Raw genomic sequence first — 25,765 nt, 5'->3', positions numbered from 1 at the left:
CCGCTGGTTTGAAGGCGATAAAACTGGCAGAACAGCTAGCCTGTTGGACAAAAAATGAGCTAAATATTACATCCAAAATATTAGATGAGATGTCCCAAGATGTGCTGAGCGTAAACCACGCCGTGCTACAGAATAGAGCCGCCATAGACTTCTTACTCTTAGCTCACGGTCATGGGTGTGAAGAGTTTGAAGGAATGTGCTGTCTAAACCTCACAGACCATTCGCAATCAATCCATGAACATATAAAGATGGTACAGAGCGGCCTGCATAAGCTAAAACAGGAGAATGGCCTGGGGTTGGACGAGTGGCTTCGGGGGCTGGGGATTGGGCCCTGGCTGGCGGCGGGGCTGAAGCAGATAATCACTATAGGTGTCGTGGGTGTGCTCCTACTGATTTGTGGGCCATGCATATTGCAGTGCATTCTAGCTCGGGTGCAAAGAATGGTTGATCTATTATTTGAAAAAAGGGGGGGAGGTGTTGGGGCTCTTGAAGTGCTTCAGAATAACAATCTGTATGAAGAATTATAAAGGTTGCTCCTTAAGAGCCACCGATCAAAGTGTAGCAAACGCCGCGTGCTTCATAGCAGCTAACCGTTAACCGATCAAAGTGTAGCGAACACCGCGTGCTTCATAGCAGCTAACCGTTAACCGATCAAAGTGTAGCGCTAACCGATCAAAGTGGCCAAGATGCCGCGTGCCTGCATGCCATGACTGCACAAACATATATAAGATGGGCACATTGCTGAATAAAGTTGGAATTGAATCTGCATTCTGTGACTGCGTACGATTCTTTCCCGCTACTCCCGCGGACCGCGACAATCATTAAATAGAGTAACTGGCATGATTTCATTTTGAGAGACCTGGCAACCCTTGCACAGTACCAGGGATTGCAGAATTATTGGGGGTAGGATAAAAAATGAGAAAAAGATAAGCATTTTTTCTCATTTTGTAAGGAGTGTTTTGTTTTCTTTCTGCACTTCATAAATTTCTACAAGTTCTCATTGCCAGGGCTCTGCCTTGGTCTAATGTATTTAAAGAATAAAGATACCTTTCAAATATGATGTTTGCTTTATATATTTGTATAAATTTTAAAACAAGGAGGGGGCTGAACTTTCCATCTAGGGGAATGTGCTGGCTTCTGGTTTTAAAAAAAGTCTGCTTTGCAGAAAAAACAGAAAGTCTGAACCAGAAATGATTTCATTTCCCTAAAATTTCACATACTTAAAAGTTATGCAAACAGTGCAGTAGCAGGGGAAAGAGAAAAGGAGGTGGCATTTCAGGGTTTTTGGTCAGTTCTAGTTCCAAAAGAGCTTGGTGTTACTCACTGTTTCAATCTTTTCTCTTTGTAAAATTTCCAGAATCCTGTGGACTGGATTGGCATAGCACCAATCCCACTTCTGGTTTGAAAGGATCAGAGCACTTGTTTCTGAGCCTTTTCTTTGGTAAACCCCAGGGGACCCTGTGGACTGAAATGGTGTAGTGACCATGGTCCATTTCAGATAAAAAGCACTCAGCTCTCAGTGTGATTCATTTTGCTGCTCTACTGCAAAGGAAGGAACAGCAGTGAAGACTTCTTGTGCCAAACTGCACCTCTCTAGGAGGAAGTCTCCACTGGGAAGAACTGAGGCTTATGAAATTTAAGGTTCATGTGGTATAGAGGACCAAGGGGTATTTGACAGAATATCCTTTCCAACAACAGTTGTTCATCTGATTATGCTTCACCGTCCTGTGATCCATATCAGTTCTGTCCTTGGACCCAACGTGGTCTGGCTAGCTCTTCTGTCCAGAAAGCCCCATCTTTGCAATCCTTCTGCTCAGAGAGAAGCATCTCTGCCAGTCCCTTGGTCACAGAGAGGCTCCTCCTCTTTTTCTTTTTTGTGCCTGTCAAATCCTCTTTGCCTTAGTCAGCCCTTCTTCATTTCTCAGAGGCTTCTGTGAAGTCAGTCAGTGACCATTTCCTTTGTTTATTCCTCTTCTCTTACTTGCTGTGGACAGAGATGACATAACATCTCAAGAGTGAACCCTGCGAAGGAGAGAAAAATTACTGTTATTGTTCACTGTCTGGTTTCCATATCAGCAAATGTGCTGATTTTTCTGCCTATACTGAGATCCTTTCCCCAGAGCTTCTTCCCAGTTTGGAGAGACTTTGGAGGCAGTAATTCCATTCCACTGCATCACAGAAAGTCATTCCTCATCATAGAAAGTAATTCTAAACAGCAGAGCATAATACAGTTCTATTATAAAGTATACTTTCTTACGGGCAATATTGTTGTCACACGGATTCACAGCATTGCATATGAGGAGGTCTTGAAGATGGATGGAGAGACCAGCAAAATAGCTGAATACGACAGGCATAGTATTGGGATAAACCCTAGTCAGGAAAAGAACAAGGAAACCAGGAGGCAGAGGAGCCAAGGGCTCTGTCTGGCAGGCCAGCTTGCAAGGTAGGTTATGGAATTGCTGACAGCCACTTTAAGCATGTTTGGGGAGATTTTAACTGAAGGTTGGAGAGCAGAACTCAGAAAAGCTGCAAGTTCATATCTGCTGAAGATGCCCATCTGCAGGTCTTACAGTAAATGATATAGGAATATATCACTACGTGCCATTCAATAAATGTAATAAAGACAAATCACTAAGCTTAGCCATCTATTCTGAAGTGCTGATGGAAGTAAAGGCAGGTCAGTGGGGCAGGGAGTGCTAAGTATTCAAATCTGCCTCTGTGGTGGCTTCATAATCAGCTCCAGTATGCCAGTGCCCTGTCAAGTACCTCTTTGATTTTTGGTCCCACCATACTTGGTGACATTGGGCACATCAGTCATGTTCACAATGATGTGTAGATCAATACTATAATCCTCTGCCAAAATCCTGCCCAACTCCAGAGGTCCATGTTTTGCCTCTTACTTCTTTGTAAGCCAGCTGCATGCCCTCAGTTTTAAAGCACCACTATACTACACCTTTAAAACTAAAAGAAAGTTTTAACTCAGAGTTTAAACAAAAATCTGTGTTTTGACATCTGGGCTCCAAAGTTTCTTGGATCTTCAGGTATCCCCAGAGAACAGAGGTCCAATATCTTGGCGTGACTCAAGTAGCTCATGAGACCAGAAGGCTTAACATCGGGATAGAACAAAATGCTAGCTATGCCAACTTTCAAGGAGTGCAGCAACAAACCTGATTGTATACAAGCAACTAAAGAAGGGGTGGGACATCTCATTATCAGACAGCACAGAGCAAAAGAGAGTAGACCCCAGGGGTATAGGCACAGAAGAGAGCAGCTTAGGAAAGTATCTGAAGGAGTATCAGAAGAAGTCTGTACAGAGATATCATGACCAACACAAATATTACTGCAGTGGAACTTATTGCAAAAGTTTTTTAAGGAACTAGATAGGAATGAATGTGCCAGAATAATCCCCTAGTTGCTTCACAGTGATGAATGCATCTTGTAGATACACATCTACAAGATCTGCATCAAATTTTGACCAGTATGGTATAAAGTCTACCATCTAAACACAAGAGAGAGGAAAGGGCTTTTAAGATTTTGGAAAAAATAGAAGAGGAACAGAGACTTAACTAAAAGGTGTCAAAAAAAGAAAGGAGGAGTTATCCAACAATTGTGCACTTGTAATTATTGATACCTTGCAATATGTACGTGCATGGGATAGCTGGACAAAACAAATACTACAAGAATACTAGGAAGAGGAGGGAGAGAATAAACATGTGAATAAACCTTGAAAGGGAAGCAAATAGACTTTTCTTCCTTATGAACTTTTATCTAACTTTCACTGCTAATAATACTAAAGTTAACTAGTTTACAGCTAACTCATATGTTTAGAGGAACTACATTAATTTTACCTAACTTTATACATTTAATAGAGATGTCTGTACCTGAGACAATCATCTAGACTCCTTTTACAGAATGAAATCAGCACTTTTACAGCCACTTCATCTAATGTATTTATTGTAGGATGAGAGGAATTGCCTGTGGGTAGGTCTCTCTCTCAGCTAATTGTTAAAGGCAAGACAGCTTTCTCAGATATTCATTGTATCTTCACTGCAGACTTTTGAAGCTAGATAAGATTAACTTCTTTTTAATATGCCTTTCAGTTTAAGCACACCCATGGAATTCTGTACTGCAACCCATTGTAGTAGTGTCTTCTATAGCTTCCTAATAGAAAACCAATAGCAATAAAAAGTCCCTCAGAATTTCCACAATGGCTCAGGCCAAGAGTCTCCACTAGTGACTAGCACTTGACACCTAAAAACAAGACGTAAACAGGTCCTCAGGTAAGGAGTCTTTAACAGAGAGACAGTTCCTTAAACTCTAAAGCATAAGTTTTAACATTCCTTGCAAAATATGTTTAGTTTAGACTATTTGAACTTTTGATATTCTTGTTATCCATGTAACAACCTTCCTTTTTAATCCTGCCAAACTTGCTGATACTCATGGCAATTTGTTCCACAGTCTAACTGTGCATTTTATGAAAACTATTTCCCTTCCAGTCTTTCATGTCGTTTTGTATCTATGTGCTCCTATCTGAGAAACAGAGAGAAAGATCTTAATCTTCCTTTTCTACCTAGCTAAATGAGGGGAAAAATATCAAGTGTGGGTCGATCCAGCCACAATGTAGATAGAGGGAACAATGAATCCACCGAGCTTCTGCTATGCAGAGACTGAGTGCGTGCTTGGCATCAGCCAGTGCTAATGGAAAGACAGTCAGGGCGCCACAGGCTCCCTGGAGGCTGCAGGGACTCCCAGTTTGCAGCAGGGCAGGGCCCGGCAGCCACAGCCCGTCCCATCTCCCCATGAGGGAGCAGGGCAGCCGGGGATGGCCAGGGGCAGCCGCAGCCCTGGGCATCAGGCACTGCTGTGGGGACTGGCCAAGGCTGGGCCAGGTGGTCAACTGCAGGTCAGGGTCCTGGGGGCCCATGGCTGGGCAGTGGCTTGGTCGTAGCAGGGCTGGAGCCGGGCACCGCTGTGGTGTCACAGGACAGAGACTGACGGCCTCAGGCTGGGCTGAAACGGGCACCTGCGCCTGGGCAGTAAGGCCTGGCAGTGCCCTCAGGGCCCTGACAAAGAGGAAGAAAATAGGCTATTACCTCCCAAATCCCTTCTCCCATTTCTCCCAAGAAAACCATATGTACTAAAGTTTCAAAGTCAGAAATGTCAAAATCTCTTTAATTTTACTTCAGAATCCTTGTACCTGTGCACCATCATGCAATATTCAATTAAACAACCATATATTGTTTTCTCTACTCATCTGCTGCTTTCTCCACTCATCTGCATCCACATTCAGGATGGATGATATTCAGAAAATCAGTTCTTCAGGGTTTTTTGTTGTTGTTTTCCCTTAGCCGTCTCATATGTGACCCTATTCTTTGTTCTCCTGTGCACTATTTAAAGTTTACTCTGAAGACACGTTCAATATATTCATGGGATTTTCTGTGGTATTCATCACTATAGATGAGTGGAATGGAACATCTCCAGCCTTTAAAGAGATAGCTTAAGAGGAGTATGATAAAGGTCTACAAAATCTTGAATGGGATGAAAAGGGTGAATAGGAATCTGCTTTTCACTGTCTCTTCTGATTCAAGAGCTAGAGGTTCTCAAATGAAGCCAATAAGAGCTAGAATGAAAGCTAATGAAAAGAGGTGGTTCATCATGCAGCAGCCAGATGTGTTGAACTCCTTGTTTTTCAAAGGATGCTGTGGATGGAGCAGATCAGACGGGTTTCAGAAGAGACTGGACAGACACTTGGAACAGCGATCTATCGAGAATCACTAGATAAACACAACACCTCAGATTTGGGAAGTCTCCTGAGAGAGTGCCATAAGGAATACTTGTACAAAGGTATCATATAAACTTGCCCTGTTCTTACTCTTCCCTGGGCATCCATCTTTGGTCACCATAGGCAGGATGCTGGGCTGGGTGGATTTTATGTTTCACAGATATAAATGTATTTTTACAACAGACCTGTGAGTTATGGGGAAATGTTTATTCCCTATACCACAAGCCCTCACAGTAACTCAGTAAGGTCTTTTTAGCACTGCCCCTACCACTAACTAATCTGCAGTTTGCACAGCCCACAACCTACTTCTCAGTTCTAAATAAAGGGCAATCTTCTGTGTTTCCATGAAGTCTTCACTGCTGCAATATGTGGAGATTAATGATAAATAGGGAGTGAGACAGAGGCAGCTGGATCTTCCACTAATGTCAGTACAGGGAAGGATGTGTTTACCAGTGCCAAGAACAAACCTCATGCCTGCTGTGTCTCAGTGAGTCCATGCATGAGTCTCCAATGTAGCTGTGCTTCAGGATATGGGATTCTGTGCCATGAGCTGACAGCAACTGTGGAGTAACCCCAGTGTCTGGCCCCCCAGCATGGTCCAGAAATGAAAACTGAAAACTGACAGTTACACAAGGGGTAACGTAATTTGTTATTGTCAAGTCCCATCCTTGTGATCGTCAAAAAGGTCTACAAGGATGTATGCCAGTTGGCCTACTTAGCTGAGATATTTAAGAGGCACTAAATTGCCTCTTGAGGGAGTTGAGGGAACCCGATGTTTTCAATATATGGTTAGGTTATAACTACAATTGTTATCATCCCATCATACTCTGAGGACCAGTGGTCATGAAGCGATACGTGCACAGCAACAGCAAACATGCCAGATGTCTGCCTGATGACCATGTGTTCAGGAAATCTCCCACCTAGCTCTAAGAACAAGCCAACACCAACTTTCTGCTAATGAACGCTAGATTTACCTACTCTTACCTACTTTATTTTGAACAGTGGAACAACCCCTATTCCTCTGCTTATTCTTTGCAGATGGCATATTTCCGCTACTGCCAGAACAGCAGGCAGCATTCTGGCCACAGTGGCTAGACCACAAAGACATTCCCTGCCCTCTTTTATTAAAAACATATTCTTATCTGGAAAAAATCTATCTTTTGGACACATTGCCAACTGGTTATAGTAGGGAGAAGACTTGCTTTCAACTTTAGGTCTGGATATTCTTCTTCCACTGACTCAAAAACCAGATTCTCCAAGCACATTGTAGGGTGGACAGCAATGATGGTTGGCTATATGCTGGATAATACTCTGCATGAGAGCCCTGTGAGCTCTTACTTCAGAGAACAGATCACACATTTAAAATACATACAGAAGTACCTATTGTCATCAGAATTTTTTCTATGTTGTAAAAGGCAAGCAAGCAAGCAAATGCATAGGAAGATTGCTGACTGGTAGCCCTAAAAGAGAGGCCTCACTTAACTGTAGTCTGGGGACAGCATGCCCTACTGGAAGACTCAAAAAAAGAAAGACGGAAGAGAAAACACTAGTAGTCTGATTAGCCCTTATTCCTGGGGTGAGCACATGGTATTCAGTGTATCTTCAGGCATGCATCCCTTCCCTGCTCTGGCCAGATCAGATTAAACATAGGTCTGTCCCTGACCATGGACAGACAGGCTGCCCTGCCACTACTGCTTATTTATTCTGGAGTCTTTCTGAATCCTTGCAGATTAAGGTCTCTCTGTTTAATGGCTCATGAGAGATAACTCAGAAAAAAAAGAGAATGTAAACATAGGCCATGTTCTGGCACCACCATCTAAGAAACAAAGAGCATCCCTGTCCACTAACATGCATCCGAAGGAGTAGAATAAATAAAAATGTGGACATCTAGCCCAGTTCATGGGATATTTGCCCATTTGCTAGTTAAATACTGTCCATCTTCACAGGCTATAACTAAACATAAATAGGATAGCCAAACAACAGACTAGCAAAAGGCATAATCAGAATAAGAAGAAATCCTGTGTCCTTCAGTCATCCTTGGGGAGTGTCCAGAGGCCCCATGCCTAGCAACTTTCACCTCCTTCCTACCTGTCAGCCCACTGTTACCAACTCGATTATCTACCCAGGTGCTGGGGTTGTGTTTTAGCACCGCAAATGAGAGGATGTCGCATCCTGTCCGTACCACAGGTTTTGAAGAGACAGGCCATGTGTGAAGAAGCAAAAGCATCCTAGCAACAGGCTGGGACATCAGTGCTTGGTGCTATAACCCATGTGATGTGTCTGGCAAGATCACTGTTACAGGCAAATACCATACCAAGGAAAGATGCTCCTAAGTACAGGTCATCCAGCCTGCCTGTGAGGATGCTCATAAAGTATCAACCACAAATATACTAGCAGGATCTGTCTTAGGTTATTCTGGAGGGTGAGAAACTGAGCCCTGAAACTACTACAGGAGGTGCTTTTACAGGCTACTGTAACAAGAGAGTATGGTCAAATTAGTGAGAAGTTTTAGATGCACACTGCAAATGCAGGTGATTTGGGAGTTCAGCCAGTGCTTAGGATAGTATTTCTGGTTGTAAAAATTGCCCAGCATAACACAGGGCCTCTATGTCAGAGCGATGATTATAATCTAGACTTTTGCAGCAGCAATTATCTGTACACATCACTTGTCCTTTCCCTTCCTGACATTCCCTGCTGCCTTCTCTGATCACCTTCTCCTCTGAGAAGTCCCCTCTAAAGGCTTTTTTTTCTGGACTAAATGGCCAGCTTCACTGAGTGAGAGGTCCTGGCTGCCTCCACTGGGCTGTTGGGAAGGGGGAGGGCAGTGTCATGACACTCACCATTACCTATTGAGACAGTAACTCTCGCTGATCTAGCTGGGATTAACCTTTCTGCAGATTCCAGACATCTTCCTTCTTTACCATGATGACTTTTTAGCCTTTTGGCTTTAACTGTTAATTGATGCCAGATTTTCCTTTGGCATGCAGAGTTATGCCACCTGAGAATTTGGGATTTTTATATCCACAGTCTAGCCAGGAGTGATAAAGCAATGAATGCTAACTCTATCCAGGAAAAGAAACAGGGGAGATACATTATAAAACATTTAGGTGTTATTTATATATTAGAGGTAAAATTGACAAGACTCTGCTGCAAGGAACATTAATTATTGATTTAAGGATCAAAAGGTAAAATAAATATACATCGGACTGCATTAACCTTCAAATACATACACACAGGTCTCCCTAAAGCTACAGGATTTGTGTTCATGCACTTGAGTTAAACTGGATCCATAAACTTACACAAGGCTTTGCTAGACTTCTTTACTTAGGTGGTGGGCCTGTTTGACCACAAAGACTGGTAAATCATGTCACCACACATATCTGCCACATCTTCCTTTCCCCTTTCTCTCTGCTACTTTACAACACTGTAGTCCAACTTGCCATAACTTAGGTAGTTTGTCATTAAAACAGGTCAGTACAGTGCAGTCTGATCTGAGTGGTGACTTGAGATGCTAATCCAATCAAATAATAGGAAATAACAAGCATGTACATAAAATGGAAGAGAATGTGCAGAGTCTTTACTTACTTGCACATTTAACCCACATATAAAGTCAGCACAGTAGTATTGGGGAGCATATTAAAGTTTCTTGCTAGTGCCACTAGAAGGAATAGCTACCTAAAAAGGAAAGGCTGTTTACTATGGTGTTGGGTTGCTCTGCACTGGTGTTTTTCAACTTGTGGTTCCTGGGCCTATAGATAATGAGCAACTACTTCTCAGGGGACAAACAGGAGGTAACCAAAAAAGGCAGTCCTTCAATTCAGTAGGATCCTCTCTCTAAGGCTACTCTGAAGATACTGTAAGGATCCTTAAATCAAAACTGTTTGCAAACCACTGCCCTGCCTTAGCTTAACAGCTGGCTATGCTGCATGATGCAGGTTACAGCAGCATGGGTGCTGTGTGGAGTGTATCTCTGGACATGTCTTGGACTTGTCTGCAGCATGCAGTTACCAGGAGCCTCTAGCAAGAATTTGGGCTAAGTCACACTGCAGTGCAGTCTCAAATGCTTTCATAGTACTGCATGTGGTTTAGAGGCCACATGTCTGCTGAGGAAACACAGTAGGCTTCTTTGAAGAGATAACTCTTAGTATTCAAAAGCAAGTTTAATGAATTAGTCTTTAGATATGTGCTGACAGGGCAAAATCTAACAAACAGATATGGATGTTCCAGAGAACAGATTCCGAGCTCAGCAAAACTGGAATTTCACAGCTGACTTTGGTGGAATTACACCAAATTTATAGCAAAAAAAGCTGAAAGGAGATTTTGTTTCAGGATGTGGTTTGTTTAGCTAGAATCTACTATTGAAATGTAGGTGGTCAAAGTATAATTTTAGCTAGTACATATAGTCTGATGTGAAACTCTGCATAGGCTCACAACACAAAACAAAAAATGTTAAAATGAATATAACTTTTCTTCCTCAGGAGGCAAAAATATTTTTCCATTTGCAAGAGTTTGGTATCGGTGTGTTATATAAACGTTACACTGATTTACTTAGAAGAATTAGCTGAGCCACTTCAATTAGAAGGCTATCTAGCCAAAACCCTAAGCCCCAAGAGAAGTTCAGATTCTGATCTTGGTGACATTGTTGTAGATACCTTCCTAGTGAAATTGTCATGAATTTAAACTCACAGAACAGGTCAGACCGGCTCTGTTTATGGATCTTCATTGTATTTGGGATTCTCTAACACAGTTGCAAGCTGGAGAATAAAATACATCATGCATCTGGTTGACTTTGTAAATCCACTTCAAAGAACACAATCACTAGTATGACAGTAGTCTTCACTTCAAGCATTTTGCCACATGACCTTAATTTCTGCCCTTATCAGGCCAGTCCTTGACACCCAGTAATGACAGTTCAGAATAAATCCACTGTAATAACTGCCTACTTGAATTTACTCTATAGTGAACATCTTGCACTCATCCTAATAACCTTTTCGCATTCTTCACTGACGGCCATTAATCTTAAATATTTTCAAAAGGGTTGAAAGAAATAATATCGTCTTTGTTATTAAAGGATTAGTAAGTTCATATTAAAATATTTTATTTAACTGCTGTTTACTTTTCTTTTCAAATAATATTTACCAGTTAAATATGGCTATAAAGTGAGGATAGAAAACGTAAGATTTTTGTCTAATTCATCCCCGATGAATTCCATTGCTGTGGACAAAACTAAGTGGGGATAAATGTTGCATCCTTTGCAGTGTTGTGTCCATAGCTATAGTCTTGCTGAAGACAGTTCTATATCTGCTACTTCACTGTTCTGAAAAGCTCTTAAAGTTGAGGTATAGGGGTAGCTAGGGAGCCTGCAGGTGGTATAAAGAGTGCATAACTGGCTTTCCACTGCATGCTTCATTTCTGCTACCTTGTAACCTCCTTTAATTCACAGCTAAGTCTGATCTTAGCAAATGTTCTTTATTTAAAGTCCAACTTTCTAACAGGTTTAACAGATCTGACATAGTCTGCAACTACAGTGCTTAACAGATGTGTGTGTGCATATATAGGTATAGAGATACACACACACACAATTTGTTAAATACATATTAAGAGCCAAGTCGAAACAAACAGAATTTGCCTCATCACTTCAAACTGCGTAACTGTGACAATACTAACAACAGACAATGACCCTATTGTCTTGTCAAATTAGTACCCCCTGTGCTATGATTCTGTCATAAATCCAGTATTTTCAGAGAACAAGAAATAAAACAGAATCAACAATCTATTTAGCTAGCTCAGATTCTTGACTCTTAGGAAAATTAATTGTGATGAGAAAACAGACGTTTCTAAAATAATAATAAAACTGTCTGGAAAAACCCTAACATTTTTCTCAAACTTGTCTTGCCAAAATGCTTATGAGAAAGGAAGAAGATTGCATGTCCCTTGCCTTCATGTGTTTCTTTGTTCTAATATACAGACATATCATTGGTAATAGATGCCTGTGCCATGACTACAAATGGGCTGACCCATTACTATCTAGCCTGACATTTGGCTTGTAAACAATAGTAGGAACTGAGTCCATAGAAAATATGTCATTCTTGCAAGCCTGCCACATTGTTTGAGCTGGGAAATCAAGATAAACTGCTACATTCTTGGTTAAAAATAAGAGGCCTTTGAATTTTCTCTCTCTGAACTTTCCACCAGGGGTTGACTTTTGTCATTTTGGCACATCTTTTGAGGTCTGAATATAGCTTAGGCCTTATGTAGTACTTTTCATACTTAAAGAGTTGTACAGCACTGGGACTGGCTTAGACCAGTTAATAAATGAAGTACAAAGTTTGTCTTACTGCATCAGATACTAGCATCTAACCATGCCCCAGCACAGGGCCTTGGTTGTGATGGAGGGAAGACAGTATCACCACAATTGCTTCCACCCAAGGTGTCTCTGGAAGGAATCTTTATCTTGGTTCTTATTTAACTCTGGAGTACCACTGACTGCAGTACCTTACACCTGGGCTGAATCTGTCCCTTCTTTTATTTCAATACTGTATCCTCCACAAATCCCTCACAATTAGTGACTCAGCCTTTCCACCAAGCAACAGACATTTAAAAGGATGCAGTTCACTGGCACACTCTAAAGATTCTTTCACACTGGGAATGATAAAATCATTTAAACTGTGTTTGCACAAAGAACCCTACAATACTGCAAGGGGATAAGGATATTTACAGAGAAGGATTTCTGCAGAAGGTTCCTTCTGCTTCTAATAAAATGTACATGTTGTGTCCAGCATGTTATTATCACTTAATAAAGGGATGTTTGCTTGATGGCAACTGCATGTTCAGAATTATTTCTTGATTTTAATTTTGGTAGAAAAATTTCATTGTTTAAAAGGATTATATATATGATATTCTGCCTAGCAGCAAGGTAGAATACTTTTATTGCTATGTTACTTACCATGCTATAATGTCTGAATTTATCAGCAAGTGTTTTAATAGATGTGAAATACATGTCAGTGGACATCTGGAACATGTTATATTTACTGGTACGGCCATACTCACCACTTGCATGAACAAAAACAACTCCGTTGTTTAACCAACAGTGAATCTGGTATGCCAAGTTTGCAGCTTACCTGAATTACAAAAGGACCTGATGGACCATGATGCTGGATTCAGCAAAATATTTTTAACTCCTACTGACTTAATAGGGAGTCAAATAAAGACAGGTTTTCATTATTTATAGTATTTATATTGCTCATCTTTATGCACTGATGGATTAGATTATAGTGAGTTAAATTTGGTTTATAAACTACAGCAAAATGTTTTTCTTCTATTAACCTTGTATGGGTTGGCTTGCTTGCATTTAAATGAGGGGATCCATTATACACCCCTGTTTTCTCATGGTTCAAGTTTTCTCATGAAATCTGAAGACTTGATGGGACCCAACTTGTGCTTAAAGTTAAGCATGTACATCAATGTGTTGCTTCTTAAAGACAAATGTTCAATCTGCATAGAACTGCAGCTGCAATGGGGACAAACCAGGAAAAAGGACATGGAACACAGACCTAGAATACTTCCTGGATCACTGATTCCCACCCCTGTTATCATGGGCAACCCCACAAGAAAGGGCCACTAACAAAAGCAGCAAACTCTAGAATAAAGATAGCCAAGTTGTTTGCCTCCACTACTCTCAAAAAGAACAATGCTAGATTATCTGGTCATCACAAGTCTATTATCAGCATAAATTTAGTGGTAGCTAGCTTATACTTATTTGCCCTTGGGGCAGTCTCCTTTAACTTACATAGTTCTTCCTCCCTCATTTTTACCCTCATTTACAGTGAGCTATGATACATTCTCTGAAACCACATCTGATTGATCTAAGCAAGAAACTTTCTGGTCTATACTCATGGTCTTAATATCTCCTTGATCATTTAAAGATCCTCTTTTCTGAACTTCTTCCAGTGTGTATTAATCTTTCTTCACCATGACAGAGTTGTTCTCAGTACTCCAAATAAGGTCTCAGCACTGCCTTATACAGTTGCATGCATATTTCCCTTTAACCTACTTGAAAGATTTCACCTACAGCCCATCAGAAGTATTTTTGTTTTCATGATGATATAGTAGCGGTCCTTAGATATCCTGTGATTGACAATTGACTAAAACAGCTAGATCTTTCCCTTCATCTCTTGTCAGCAGCTGATGGGCCTGTACTTACTGAAGAAATTCTTGCTAGTCTCTAAGTCCTTTGCTCTTTGTGTTGTTAATCTTCATCCTATGTCTATTACTTTAGTCTTCTGTTAATTGAGCTCTTGCTTTATGGCAGCCCAGCCCTACAGTGCATTAAAGATACCTTGTCATCAGTGTATTTCATTAATCACTTGTATTTTTGCACATAACCATTAATAAAAATGATAAATGCAGTCAATCCCTAATGCAGTCCACAATCATACAATTAATTTCCTGAAGCCTGAGCATTCTACTGTAAGTACAACCACTTCTGTTGCTCTTTAGTTTCTTCTATGTTTTTCCTGTATCATCGCACTTTTTTTAAATTAATAATTTCCCATATAACAACATGTCAAGCACTTTACTGAAATCCATATGGATCTGCTTTACTGCAATTCTCTTCTCTAGAAAATCACATATTTTAACAAAGAAAAATACCATGTTCATTTGGCACAATCTATCTTTGGTAAATATTTCTTCTGTTTTTATATACTTTTATATCTCTAACTTCTATTTCTTTCCAAAAAAATGCTGCATCCTTGTAGGCAATTGAGATCAGGCTAATATACCTTTGTGGATCACTTTTCTCCTTAAAGATAGCTACTTCATTTTCTGTTCTTTAGTCATATGGCAATGCCATCTGAATTGATAAATGCATTAAAACTCTTATCACTGGCTTTATGATTTCAGTTACTGGATCTCTCAGTATTCTTCTTACTTGAGAGCTGAGTTCTTTCACTTTGCTTTCATCTTGCATGTGCCAAATTCTGTTTCCATACTCATTCTCATTAATCATCTTGATTCTGCCTCCATGTACTACATCATTATCTTTGCTGAAGCTGAAGCAAATACTCAGTGAGGTAGTTTGGGGTGATATCTAGATTATCTTTAATCACAACCACTTCTATACTATATAAGGTATCCACTTCTTTCTTAGTGTGGATGTGGCCAACATACCTTTTTACTATTTGCTTGAATTTCCTTTGCAGGGTCTAACTCAGCTTCACTTTTGACATTTTCACCTTTCCCCTATGCTTTCTGCCTGTCAAAATATTTTCTCCTTTTCTATTCTCTGTAGGTACTTTGTTTACACATAATATTAAGGGTTTCTCTGTTAATTGTGAATGAAGATATTTCCTACAAATTTTCCCTTTGCTTGGGATGAATATTTCAGACAATTTCTGCAGCACTGGCTTAAAGAAACTCCAATTGCCTTGCACAATTAACTCACTCAAATATTCAAGCACAGTATGTGTTCATAATTCAAATCAACTGAATAGCACTGTGACAGTGTGCTCCTTCCCCCCCGCTGATGTGCTCTCTCCCCCTCAACCTGACCTCCCTGTAAACAGCACATATGTACAGGCTGGTTGAGCATGCGCCAACTAAGGCCCATCTAGTATGCAAATATGACTATGAGTCAATCATCTCCCCCCCATAAATAGGGGGCAGCCCAGAGGCCCCTTGAGCTCTCCTGCATGGCAGCAGGCTGCACTGCAGAATCTCCCCTTGAGCAGGGATGCCTCTCAAGGTTACTCCTCGAGGTTGAGAGATTCCTTACCTGCAAGAGATCCTCAGTAAGTGATTAATAGCATGCTGAACTTTTGCGAACTTCATGAACCTTTGCTGAGTTATATCTCTGACTAATTGCGCACATAATCCCTTAGTCATAAACCGTTGACCAAGTCTGAGACTAGGATCGGATCCAGCTGCACCTAGGCTCCTCTCCGAAGGAGTTTAGAAAGCAAGGGGGTCCAGTCTGAACCCTGTGACTCAACAGGAGGGTCTCTGTTGCACATGCATCTGACCCTGTCCTTCATGCAGTAAATAACTGAGTGAACCTTGCCAATCGAACCTCATTAAATAGTTCTTCTTCACGATTGAGCTTTGTTAAGTTGCTGTCTTACTGCAATAAACGTAGTGCTGCTTCCCTCTTACGAGTGAAGTGCATCACTCCTTTCGTGACAAGTACCAATATTTTAAAATTAATATTTTAACCACTTTTCTTCAGCAGAGCTTGGCTTCTCCTTGAACAATACTTTTACTTGTGCAGCACCAGAAACAAACTAAGCACTTAGTAAATAAATGGGCAATGATTCCCTAGACCAAAGATCTTAACATCTACAGGGAATAATTACAGAAAAGGAGGAAATACAAAGTATGAGGATGGGCAATGAAACAGCACATTTTACTTAATGCTTAAGAGTTTTTAAAATTTCTGTAATCTTAAGTATAAACACAGGAAAAGAAATAAGCTTATTTTTACTGTATAATCTGGAGGCTCATCTGGCTGTTGCAGTCAGTAGTCACTACTGAAAATAAAAAAATTCAGTCATCCAGTCTGTTCAGTGAGTGTCAAGATAATATTGAAAGAAAAGCAAATAATTCCATAGCAATATAATAGAAAAAAATGTAATGAATTTTTTACATCAAATCATTCATCAAGGTCCAACTACAGATGGGGGGGGAGGGGACACTCAGTGTATCAACCTTACTAATGTACAATGAAAGTCTGACCTGCAATTTCAAGACCAGATGATTTTTGTGTTCTCCTGAGCCACCACGAGAGGGCCATGTGCCTGCAATCTAGCAAATCCTTACAAACTCTCTCCTACACAGCCTGCTCTCTTAATTTGTTGTGGTTTCCAAACAATATTGTCCTAATTCACCTTTCATTCACAAATAACATAATATTCCTGTAATGAGAAATCTAATGACAGCTTTTCTTGTGGCTTCAACAAGAAGGTATGCACTTAATTATGCACTGAGAAACATGCTCTGGGAAACAAATGAATTAGAAGTTTCTCTTTTCCTCCCTGCAGGACTTTTCCCTTTTGCTCACCCTTGTTGACAGAAGCAGCAGTGGCCAACTCCACTCCCCCGTGGGGCACCAGCTAGTGTAGCTGAGCAACAGGGGAGTGAACAGCACTAGAAAAAGCAATAATGTAAGCAGGAATGTTTTGCTCATTCCTATGTGTTATTTGTTGTTTTACCACTGTAGGATAAAATCAGCCTTCATCCAACACAGAAAAAAATCACCATACAAGAATTAAGAAGAAAGAAGACATGATTCTATGATAAATGACAACACAGATGCTGAAGAGAATCAACAAGTTGCAACTGGTTACACTGTAAGATTAAGGCCTAATCCAGCCACAGAACGATGCATTGGTCAACCTGGTTGTAAGAGAAAATAAGGCCTACACAGATCCCTTCTCTCCCCCAAACAAGTCACTGTGGCCAAAATAAAAAAGGCACAAGATGCTTACCTGGCCCTGCCATAGCAAACTGGCTACTAAAATGGTGGTGACTAGCTTAGGTCTTGTTCCTCTGAGACAGCAAGGGCCTGCAGTGTAAGAACCTTCTGGGATTTTTATACCAGCTGTGGTATCTTCTCAGAATCCTCTTCCTAGCCATCCTGGTCCAACTTGAGCAGTCCAGAGATGGCTGTGGTCCTTCTCTATCCTTCAGCTATCTCTGTGGAGAGAAAAATGCAAGTGAGTCAGTCCTGAGTCATCTCTAGAGAAAGACTACACTGCTGCTAGTTCCCCCACAAGCATTTGCATTTCAGAACCAAAAATTGTAGCTCTGTGTGAGCTCTGTTCTCCCTTGGCAAACTATGACCAAACAGGACTTTTGAGAGAAGAGCACCAAACAGCATGGCTTATCAGCTGCTGGCAAATGTCCCTCTGCTGCTCCAGTGGACAAAGGAACAACGCTTACGGACTGCTAGAGCTGTTGCTCTGACAGTTTCTCTCACTCTGGTGGGGAACAAACTATGCAGGAAAAGTGTGTTCATGTCCCTAGGTCTCTTAGTCCCACCCTGTTGGAATGCCAGCTCACAGGCGACTCTCCTAAACAAACAGACCTGCCTGTGGATGTATGAGGCTGCCAGCGTGTGGCAGGAAAGCACCTGGACATTTCCGAGGCTGGGATCACAGGTGGTGGAGGAGAACTTGGGAAGCAGCTGTTCAGCCAGCCTCAACACCATTAGTATACAGTGGAAGCACATACATGGTTTAGGAACATGATTATCTTGCACAATGCAATTGGCATCAGCCAGTGGTTAACTTTATGCCAGAAATATCTCACAGGCAAACTTAAAATCAAAGACTAAGAAAGCAAGTTTGGCATTCATGTCCATTTCTTCCCAATGTCCCACTATGAAAACTAGGTTGCTGATTCTGACTCAGCTAGTGTTACAATGTGTTGTCACTAGATGGCGACTGATTCCTTCTGTACTGTGCAAACTATCAAAATGATTTCTCAGAACAGGAAAAGAAGGCAAAAGTTGAAGTTTCATTATAATGTAGTATAATACCATTTCTCAAATAATATATTTTTCTCTCCAGGCTTAAGTACATGGGTAATATCTCAGGATGTTAGTGGTAATTCTTTTATTTGCATAAAGTATTTCCATTATTACAACAATGTATAAAACTGGTCACACAATATCTTCCCTTCTTGACTGTAAATCCTGATTAGTTTTGTCAGCATCAATATATTATTTTCAATCAGAAGCATAGCTTTGTTAAATACAAATGATGAATGAATCAAGCATGAAGCTAATTTAATTGCAAAGTTTGGTCTGTGCTATGTATTATCTGTCTCTCCCCCCTGCAGTTACAAATTTTCATGAAAATCAAACAAGAGGATTTTTAAAACATACTAGCTTTGTCTGTATATATGTAAATGTAGCATTTAAAACTTCCAGCATGTTTGAAAATTACCCTCTTTCCAATTATTTTACATTTTGAACACGATTTTTTCTGCTAAAAAGCACAGAGGGAAAACTGTTTTAAGAATCTCTTGAGCACAATGAAATAGTTTTCCTAACAGAGCTGGCTTGCTAATAAAGGTGTGGCAGGAGGGTTCTCAGGATATTTAAAAACTTTTAGGAGTGGTATAACAGAAGATTGCTTCATATGGGTGGCGTCATATAAGGTTTCACTCAGTATTACTCAAGCAAATGAAATCACTGTAGTCTGTAAACAAATATAAGTCCTGAATCTTCTTGACAACAGAAAATTCTTTCCCAGTGCTCTGAGTCACTTTAGTCTGATCACACATTTTGAATATGTTGAGCTCAGCAGATTTCTAAATAGTAATTAGGATATTTCCAAATGATTGATAAACATGAAATACTGGTAGTTAACCCCATGACAAAATTGAACTTGCATTTGTTACTGAATTTTACATGCAGCTATGCAAAAAAATTCTTCAAGAAGCAAAATCTCTAAAACCTGTGGAAGGTATTCAGATACCATGATGATGAACCTAGCGAGAACAGTCAGACTTTATGTGGGGTGTCTGCAGTGATATGGAAGATTTATTACCATACTCAACTCTGATGATAATCATTTTTTTAAAAGAGTCATCAGTCTAAATTAACTATACAAATTATAAAGGCTGAACTACATATTTATTCACAGTTTTTCTAGCCACATGGTATGCCATGAATACCAGCCTCATTAGAAATCTGCTTGTGCTGTATCCTAAAATTGCTTTTGCTCCAGATCTGGAGCGCAAAGAACACATTTAAACACGGTTGTGGTCAAACTGTTATCATCTTTTTTTTCTGTGCAGAAAAAAGAGGTATGTTAATTCATGTTGAAGAGCTGTATTTTGTACTTGATAGAAACCGAAGATAGGTGTACTTCAATGGCAGAACTCAGCTAGAATCTTGTCTGCCCTTCAGACAAGATTGTAACTTGGTAAGAAGAGCAGTGTATTGAATGTGGGTCACTTTCACATGATAGGGTCAGTAGTAAACACAGTAGGCCTTTATCCAACTTCTAGAAAGATTTATAAAGCTTTTTGAGTATATTTTGCCCATGGTTGCCTTTACAAAGCTCACTGCCTTTAACAGTTTCTAAAAGACAGTTACTGAAAACACGTGCAAAGACACTGACCGTATATTTTGAGTTTCCAAATAACCTAGGTCTAGCCTAATGGACTAAATGTGTCTTCTCACCACTGATGAGGTCAGATATACTCAGAGAAATCTTTTATAAAAAATTAAAGCTACAGCGTTGATTCGTTCATTTGAACCAATTTAACAGTTTTGAAATTAATTTTGAAAGGGATATATACTTATTTCACTACATATTCAACATTTGTGCATATGATATATTGTAATGACAAATGACAATTTCTATTTTGTCAAATGTTTAAACAAACATAGCCTGACAAGAACATGTGTGGGCCTGTTGAATACCTCCTTTTAAAGGTCTGGCAGGCAACAATCTTCCCCAGGAGACTAAACAAAGCTGCCTGTAAAACTGTCCAGTTTTCCTAGCCTGAAGTTAAACACTGCTACAAATATTAACTTCCCACCATGCATCTGCCCATCTTCATGCACCCCTTCCTCTGAGGAACCTTTTGTTCTCCCAGGTGACAACTGAAATAAAGGTTTCTGAGTCAGATTCTAACAGTTTCAACAGATACAAACCCAGCAATGCATTGAATAACAGCCATAAAACACTAACTACAGAGCTGTGCAGGCTAAGAGCCCAAAGGCCATCAGAATGCGGCTCCTGGTGGCCTTTTTCCCAGTACCACTTGTTAGAGGGGTATGTGCTGAATTACAGGAGTGACATAGGAGCTTTGCCCAGCTTTCTTTTGTTTTGGAGGGAGTGCTCCTCATTTCCTCCTATCATGTGAGTTATCGTGTGCACTGAGTCAGAAAAGAGAAGCACCCATGCAGGCACAGAGAACTGCTGCTCCACAGCTTTGCTATTGCCCATTTTAATACCACAGAACCCTGGCCATGCTATTTTTGCACTGAGGGGCTTTCAGAATTTCTGAGACTCTAGAAAATACTACTGAAGAAATGCTGCTTCTCCCTGCCTTCTGTGCATGTGTGAAAAAGCACTGATTCAAACTGAAATTGTTCGGAAACTCTGCAAAAGGTCTACTTTAACATGCAAACAAATTTCTCGTGCTCTTGTGACACCGTGGAAGATTTCATTTTTGTGGCATTACTATCAATTACAGCTACTTGTGTATAATCACTCAGGAGCCTCTGCCTGGGTGTGGTCTTTCCCATCTGGCCAGCACAAGCTTGGAATCTGATGACTGAGATGCTTATAGAAGCCATTATTGTCTGACATTTAATGGGAGACTTCTGGTCCAAGCCTTGCTTTTCTCAGTTCCTGAAAAGCAAGAAGGGCACTCTCAGCAAAAGAGTGAATGAAAAAGCATGATTACAGTCCTTGTTGTTCAATCACAGACTATAGTAACTATTAACCAGTGACTTTTCTTTGTTCATCCCATTTGCCTTTACTCTTTGTAAAAACAGCAGAGGATTCAGCAGTTCTCACACTTTTTTTTCCTCACTTTTCTCTCCCCCATCCATGCATCTTTGTGCAGTGTATCTTGTAGGGAGAAGTAATTGCTAGTGAGCTCCTGGCAGCAAAGTAATGGAGTCAGCAGCGGAGAAAGTTAGGGTGGTGAACCTGGGCGACAGGCAGACCATAAAAGGGATTGAGGGGAGGGAGAAGGAAGACAGAAGGAAAGAAGCAGCAGGATGTAGGCAGCGCCCAGCTCCGTGGCTTTCAGCCGTGCCATTACCTCACAGAGGAGGCCCCTGAACATGACATAATCACAACGAACTGCTGCAGTTTGACTCAGCAGCTCCCAGCAGCCAGGGGCTCCTTCTGGTCCTTCTCCATGCTGCCTGCCTACTCCCTCCAGCAGAGCTCTCCTTCACAACTCCTCTTCACACTTTGTCCCCGTCCAAGCCCCAGCGACCAGTCCCACCCTCATCCCAGTTGCTCCAGGACAGCAGCTGAACAACTTCTACTGCTACTATAAAAGCATGATTAATGGAAGTGACTAAAGGTTGATCATGCCACCAACCTTTGGACTGAGAGTGGTTAAAGAAGAATAAGAAAGCTTTACTCTAAGCTCCTTCTATAAATATGCTAAGTTAGAATAAACTTCCCTGTATAGATTTAAGTCTACTATTACACCCACTAACCACTGAAGTGTCAGCAACATTTCACAGAAAGGCTGTATTGTCAAAAAAATTTTTGTTTTTCTTGCTTTTTAAAGGACTGCAGGCTTTGTTAATAAAGTAACTGTGCTCATAGAATATATCTGGATTTCCTTAAGGCATTTGACTTGGTACCAAATCATACAGAATTAGCAGAGAATGAACTGGATTTACAAACTTCCATGGGTAGCTGTTAATGTTATTAATGTGGTATCAGTGAGCATAGCTATATCTAGCAGAGACTCAAAAGTCTCAACTCACGGGCCAAAACTATTTAATGGTTATATAAATGTGACAATTATACAAATTCTGGTTAAGTTTTCTGCTGATAAAGATTGTTTTGTTAGCAAATAATAAGGACAGATTACCATTAGAGTAATTAGAATTGCTAGATTAGAAGATCCCAGCCAAATAAGATAGATCTTAATACAGTTAAATACAAAGTAATATTGCTTCTGAGGAACCAATGACATAAATTGTACTCAGGGATTGAAGGATTCTGGGAAGGATCTAACAGTAATAGTGAATAACCACCCCAGCACTAACTTTGAAACAATGCTACGTTTAAAGAGATAATGTAATCTTTGAAGGTATAAAAGGGAAGTATTGCATAAGGCAAAGAAGTGACCCTACTCCTGCCCCCATATCAGTAAGGCTGCTGCAGAGTTGTGCCTGGCTGCCCCAACAGCACAGCAGTCCAGGCACCACACCTAACACAATCCATACGTGAAGCTTGCACTGATTGAATCCAAGCCTTGCACCCCCTCTGCACAGCCTTCTGTGAGCTGCATCCCCCAGATTTGACCACCTCAACCTTGCTTCCCTCTCTGAGCCTGAAAAATACTACCCATCTGTCATGTCATCCCTGCAGACTGCACCCCTCCTTCAGCCTGCCAGCTGGTGTTCCTACCTCTACACAGCAAGTGCTGACCCCGAATTAAGCTGTTGTGTAGATGGAGCTTGGGAAGAGAAAAGATGCATGTAGGGATGGTACTGAGCACCCATCCACGTCTCACGTGCAGATAGATGGAAGGGGAGCTGGAGCACCCCAGTGACTCCAGCAGTTGAAGCTTGGAGGCAAATGGTTTGGAGAACAGGAGTTTAGTGAAAGGAGAAACAAGCTCCCAACCCCCAATAATCCCTTATACCAAAAGGCACAAGAGCATTACTGTAAGTGGGAATTTCAGGTCACCTTTTATATCACTAATACGAAAGGCTTAAGTGGTATCGGGGAACGGTTCAGCTGCGTGTCACACAGCCAGGGCTCGAGTCTATCACCAGGGCCCTGGACAGGCGGCACTCCTTGCTAGGGGCTCACCTTGTATCCTTTAGCGGATTTAAGCGCTTTATTCAGCTATTCCGGCGCTTCACGCAGAACTCCCAGAAGGGACTTCGTAGCCCCTGAGAGACAGGAGGCCACGGCAGCGGCCCAGTCGTTCCCTCGCGGGTGACGCTGGCTGGCAGGCAGTCACTGACGGAGGGCGCCGGACACGGCGCCGGGAGGCGAAGGGGCCCCAGGGCAGGAGCCGCCAGGGCCGGCTTTCGGCGGGGCCACGAAGCCGAGAGGCCCGAGGCCGGCCGCCGCCAACGGCCGCGGGGCGCTGCCTCGCTGGCGGCGCCCCGCCCCATGACGTCAACCCCGCGGCCACCTCGTCGGCCGGTTGTCCCCGCGCCGGGGAGCGGCGAGAACGGGGGCGCTCCCGCGCCGCGAGCGGCTGGCGGCGCGCGCGAGCTGACGTCAGCGCGGAGCGGCGGGGCGGGGCCGGCGGAGGTGGGAGGCGGGAAGATGGCGGCGGCGGCCGGATGCGCGCCTGCGGCCCCCCCCGCCGCCCGCCAGCGCAGCTGAGGCGGCGGCGGCAGCAGCAGCAGCAGCAGGCACCGCGGCGCGGCCGCCCCGCCCCGCCCTGCCCTCCTCCCGCCGCGGGGCCCCGGCCATGTAGACGGGGCGGCGCGGCCGCCGTCGCCCGCCCGCCCTGCCGCCGGCGGACATCATGGAGGACGTCAACTCGAACGTGAACGCGGACGCGGAGGTGCGGAAGCTGCAGGAGCTGGTGAAGAAGCTGGAGAAGCAGAACGAGCAGCTCCGCAGCCGCCACGGCGCCCTGCCCGCCGCCCCCGCCAGCCCCAAGCGGCTGCCGCCCGCCGGGCCCTCGCCGCCGCCGCCCGCGCCGCCGGACGGCCGCTGCCTCAGCCCCCGCGCCGCGCCGCGCCGGCCGCCCGCCGAGGAGCCCGCCGACGGCAGGGGCGGCGCGGCGGGCGGCGGCGAGGGCGCCGGCCTCCTGGACGACGCCGTGCTGCTCAGGCCCGACGAGCTGGAGCGGCTGGCCGGCTGCGAGGAGGACGAGACCGGCTGGTGAGGAGGCGCCGGGCCGCGGCGGCGGGGGGCGGCGGGGGGCCTGCCCGGTGCCGCCGGCGCCCCCGCGGGAGGCTGGGCAGGCGCCCACCGTCCCCGGGAACGGGCCGCGCCCGGGGGGGCGGCGGGAGCGACGTGCCCGCCGAGCTGTGGCGGCTCCTGCCGGGGAGGGGGGCCGGGCCCGGGAGCGCGGCGCTCGGGCTCCCGGAGGCCGCCGCGCTGCGCTTTGTCCGGCCGCGGCAGGAGCGGGGGGCTCGGGGGGCACTCGGGGGCCCGGGGGGCCTGGCCCCGCCGCCCGAGTGGCGGCCTCCGCCTCTTACAAGTTTAGAAGATGCGCATGTGTTGAGGAACTTGTGGAAAATGTCTGGGGTAGGGTGGAATTAGCCCCCACGTACTGCTGTTTTTTCTTTAAATCCACATCAAACATACTTTAAGCCTTGATCTCTTTTTAACTATAGAGGCAGCAAGCGTAGCATACTCCTTCATCTCATAAATGCGTTGTCTTGCACGCTTTCAGTTATTGCTAGCTATGTAGGACCACGGTTTACCTTAGGCAGTGCCTCTCTTTTTAAATAGATTGCTTACGCTGCTGCTCCTGCAGGAGCACCTGCAGGCGCTTCTTCACCAGGTCTTTATTACACTCGCATGAGCTCCTGCAGGGAAGCAGGAAGGCTTGTTCTCTCTAAACACTGTGCTGTTCTCCAGTTGCCTTTTTGAAGTTTCCCGTGACACTGGTTGGGGAGCAGCATTAGAGCAGTAGGATAAGTAGTGGGGAAGAGTGCTGTGTCAACAGAGAAACACAGGGCAAGTGTGTACATGGAGGAAAACCTAACAAAAGCAGTCTGACTTGGGTCGGAGTTGGCTGTAAGCTCAGCTACAGAGGTTTCTTTCTGTAGTTAACCTCCAGACAAATAGACAAAAAAAGTCCTTCTGAGTTGTAATAAACGCCATTAAAAACACTTAAGTGATTCTGTGCATGGGCAATGTTTTAGTTGCTCTGGGAGGATAGGATATTTGTACTTCCTTGGAGAATTCATAAGACTGAAATCCAGCCTGATCCACTAGAAAAGTATGAGAGCATAAGTTTATTCTCATCCAGCATAAGCTTACTAAATTAACACAAGGCATCATCTTCCAGATGACAGATTTATGCAAGGCAGCTACTCTTATTTCCCATCTTATGCCTTGTAATCTATTGATTTATAACACTTTAGGGAAACAGAGTATTCTGTGTTTAAATAGGAAGTTTGGAGTAGGATGGCAAGATTTGGGAATGTCATGTCTTCTAGTGATAATAGGTATTATCATTTTTATATTAATCCTAAATTGTGGGCCAAAATAATGCACCTCTAGTGAAAATTAGAATGTCACTGTAGAGCATACAGTGACACTAATGGCATAAATGCTATGTATTTTTGCT

General features: G+C 42.9%; 1 protein-coding gene and 1 long non-coding RNA gene across 3 annotated transcripts in view; one reads left to right on the top strand and one right to left on the bottom strand.

The window, feature by feature from the left end:
- Positions 1 to 1,055: 1,055 nt before the first annotated feature.
- On the bottom strand, positions 1,056 to 23,609 carry LOC106490210 (uncharacterized). Its single transcript, XR_001293569.2, has 3 exons — positions 23,311 to 23,609; positions 17,266 to 17,473; positions 1,056 to 2,022 (listed from the first exon to the last, which is right to left on the bottom strand). It is a non-coding gene; the product is annotated as an uncharacterized lncRNA (long non-coding RNA).
- A 282-nt stretch (positions 23,610 to 23,891) lies between these two features.
- SLAIN2 (SLAIN motif family member 2) overlaps positions 23,892 to 25,765 on the top strand; it is a 39,999-nt gene continuing 38,125 nt past the window's right edge. For both annotated transcript variants that reach the window (XM_067298084.1, XM_067298083.1), the window contains exon 1: positions 23,892 to 24,345. In XM_067298084.1, coding sequence (XP_067154185.1) covers positions 23,984 to 24,345 — 362 coding nt within the window. In that variant the 5' untranslated portion in view covers positions 23,892 to 23,983. The remainder of the gene's footprint in view (positions 24,346 to 25,765) is intronic.

This window comes from Apteryx mantelli, chromosome 5 (assembly GCF_036417845.1).
Source record: "Apteryx mantelli isolate bAptMan1 chromosome 5, bAptMan1.hap1, whole genome shotgun sequence".
In the NCBI taxonomy this organism is placed as follows: Eukaryota; Metazoa; Chordata; class Aves; order Apterygiformes; family Apterygidae; genus Apteryx; species Apteryx mantelli.
This window is presented reverse-complemented; position numbering and strand designations above follow the sequence as displayed.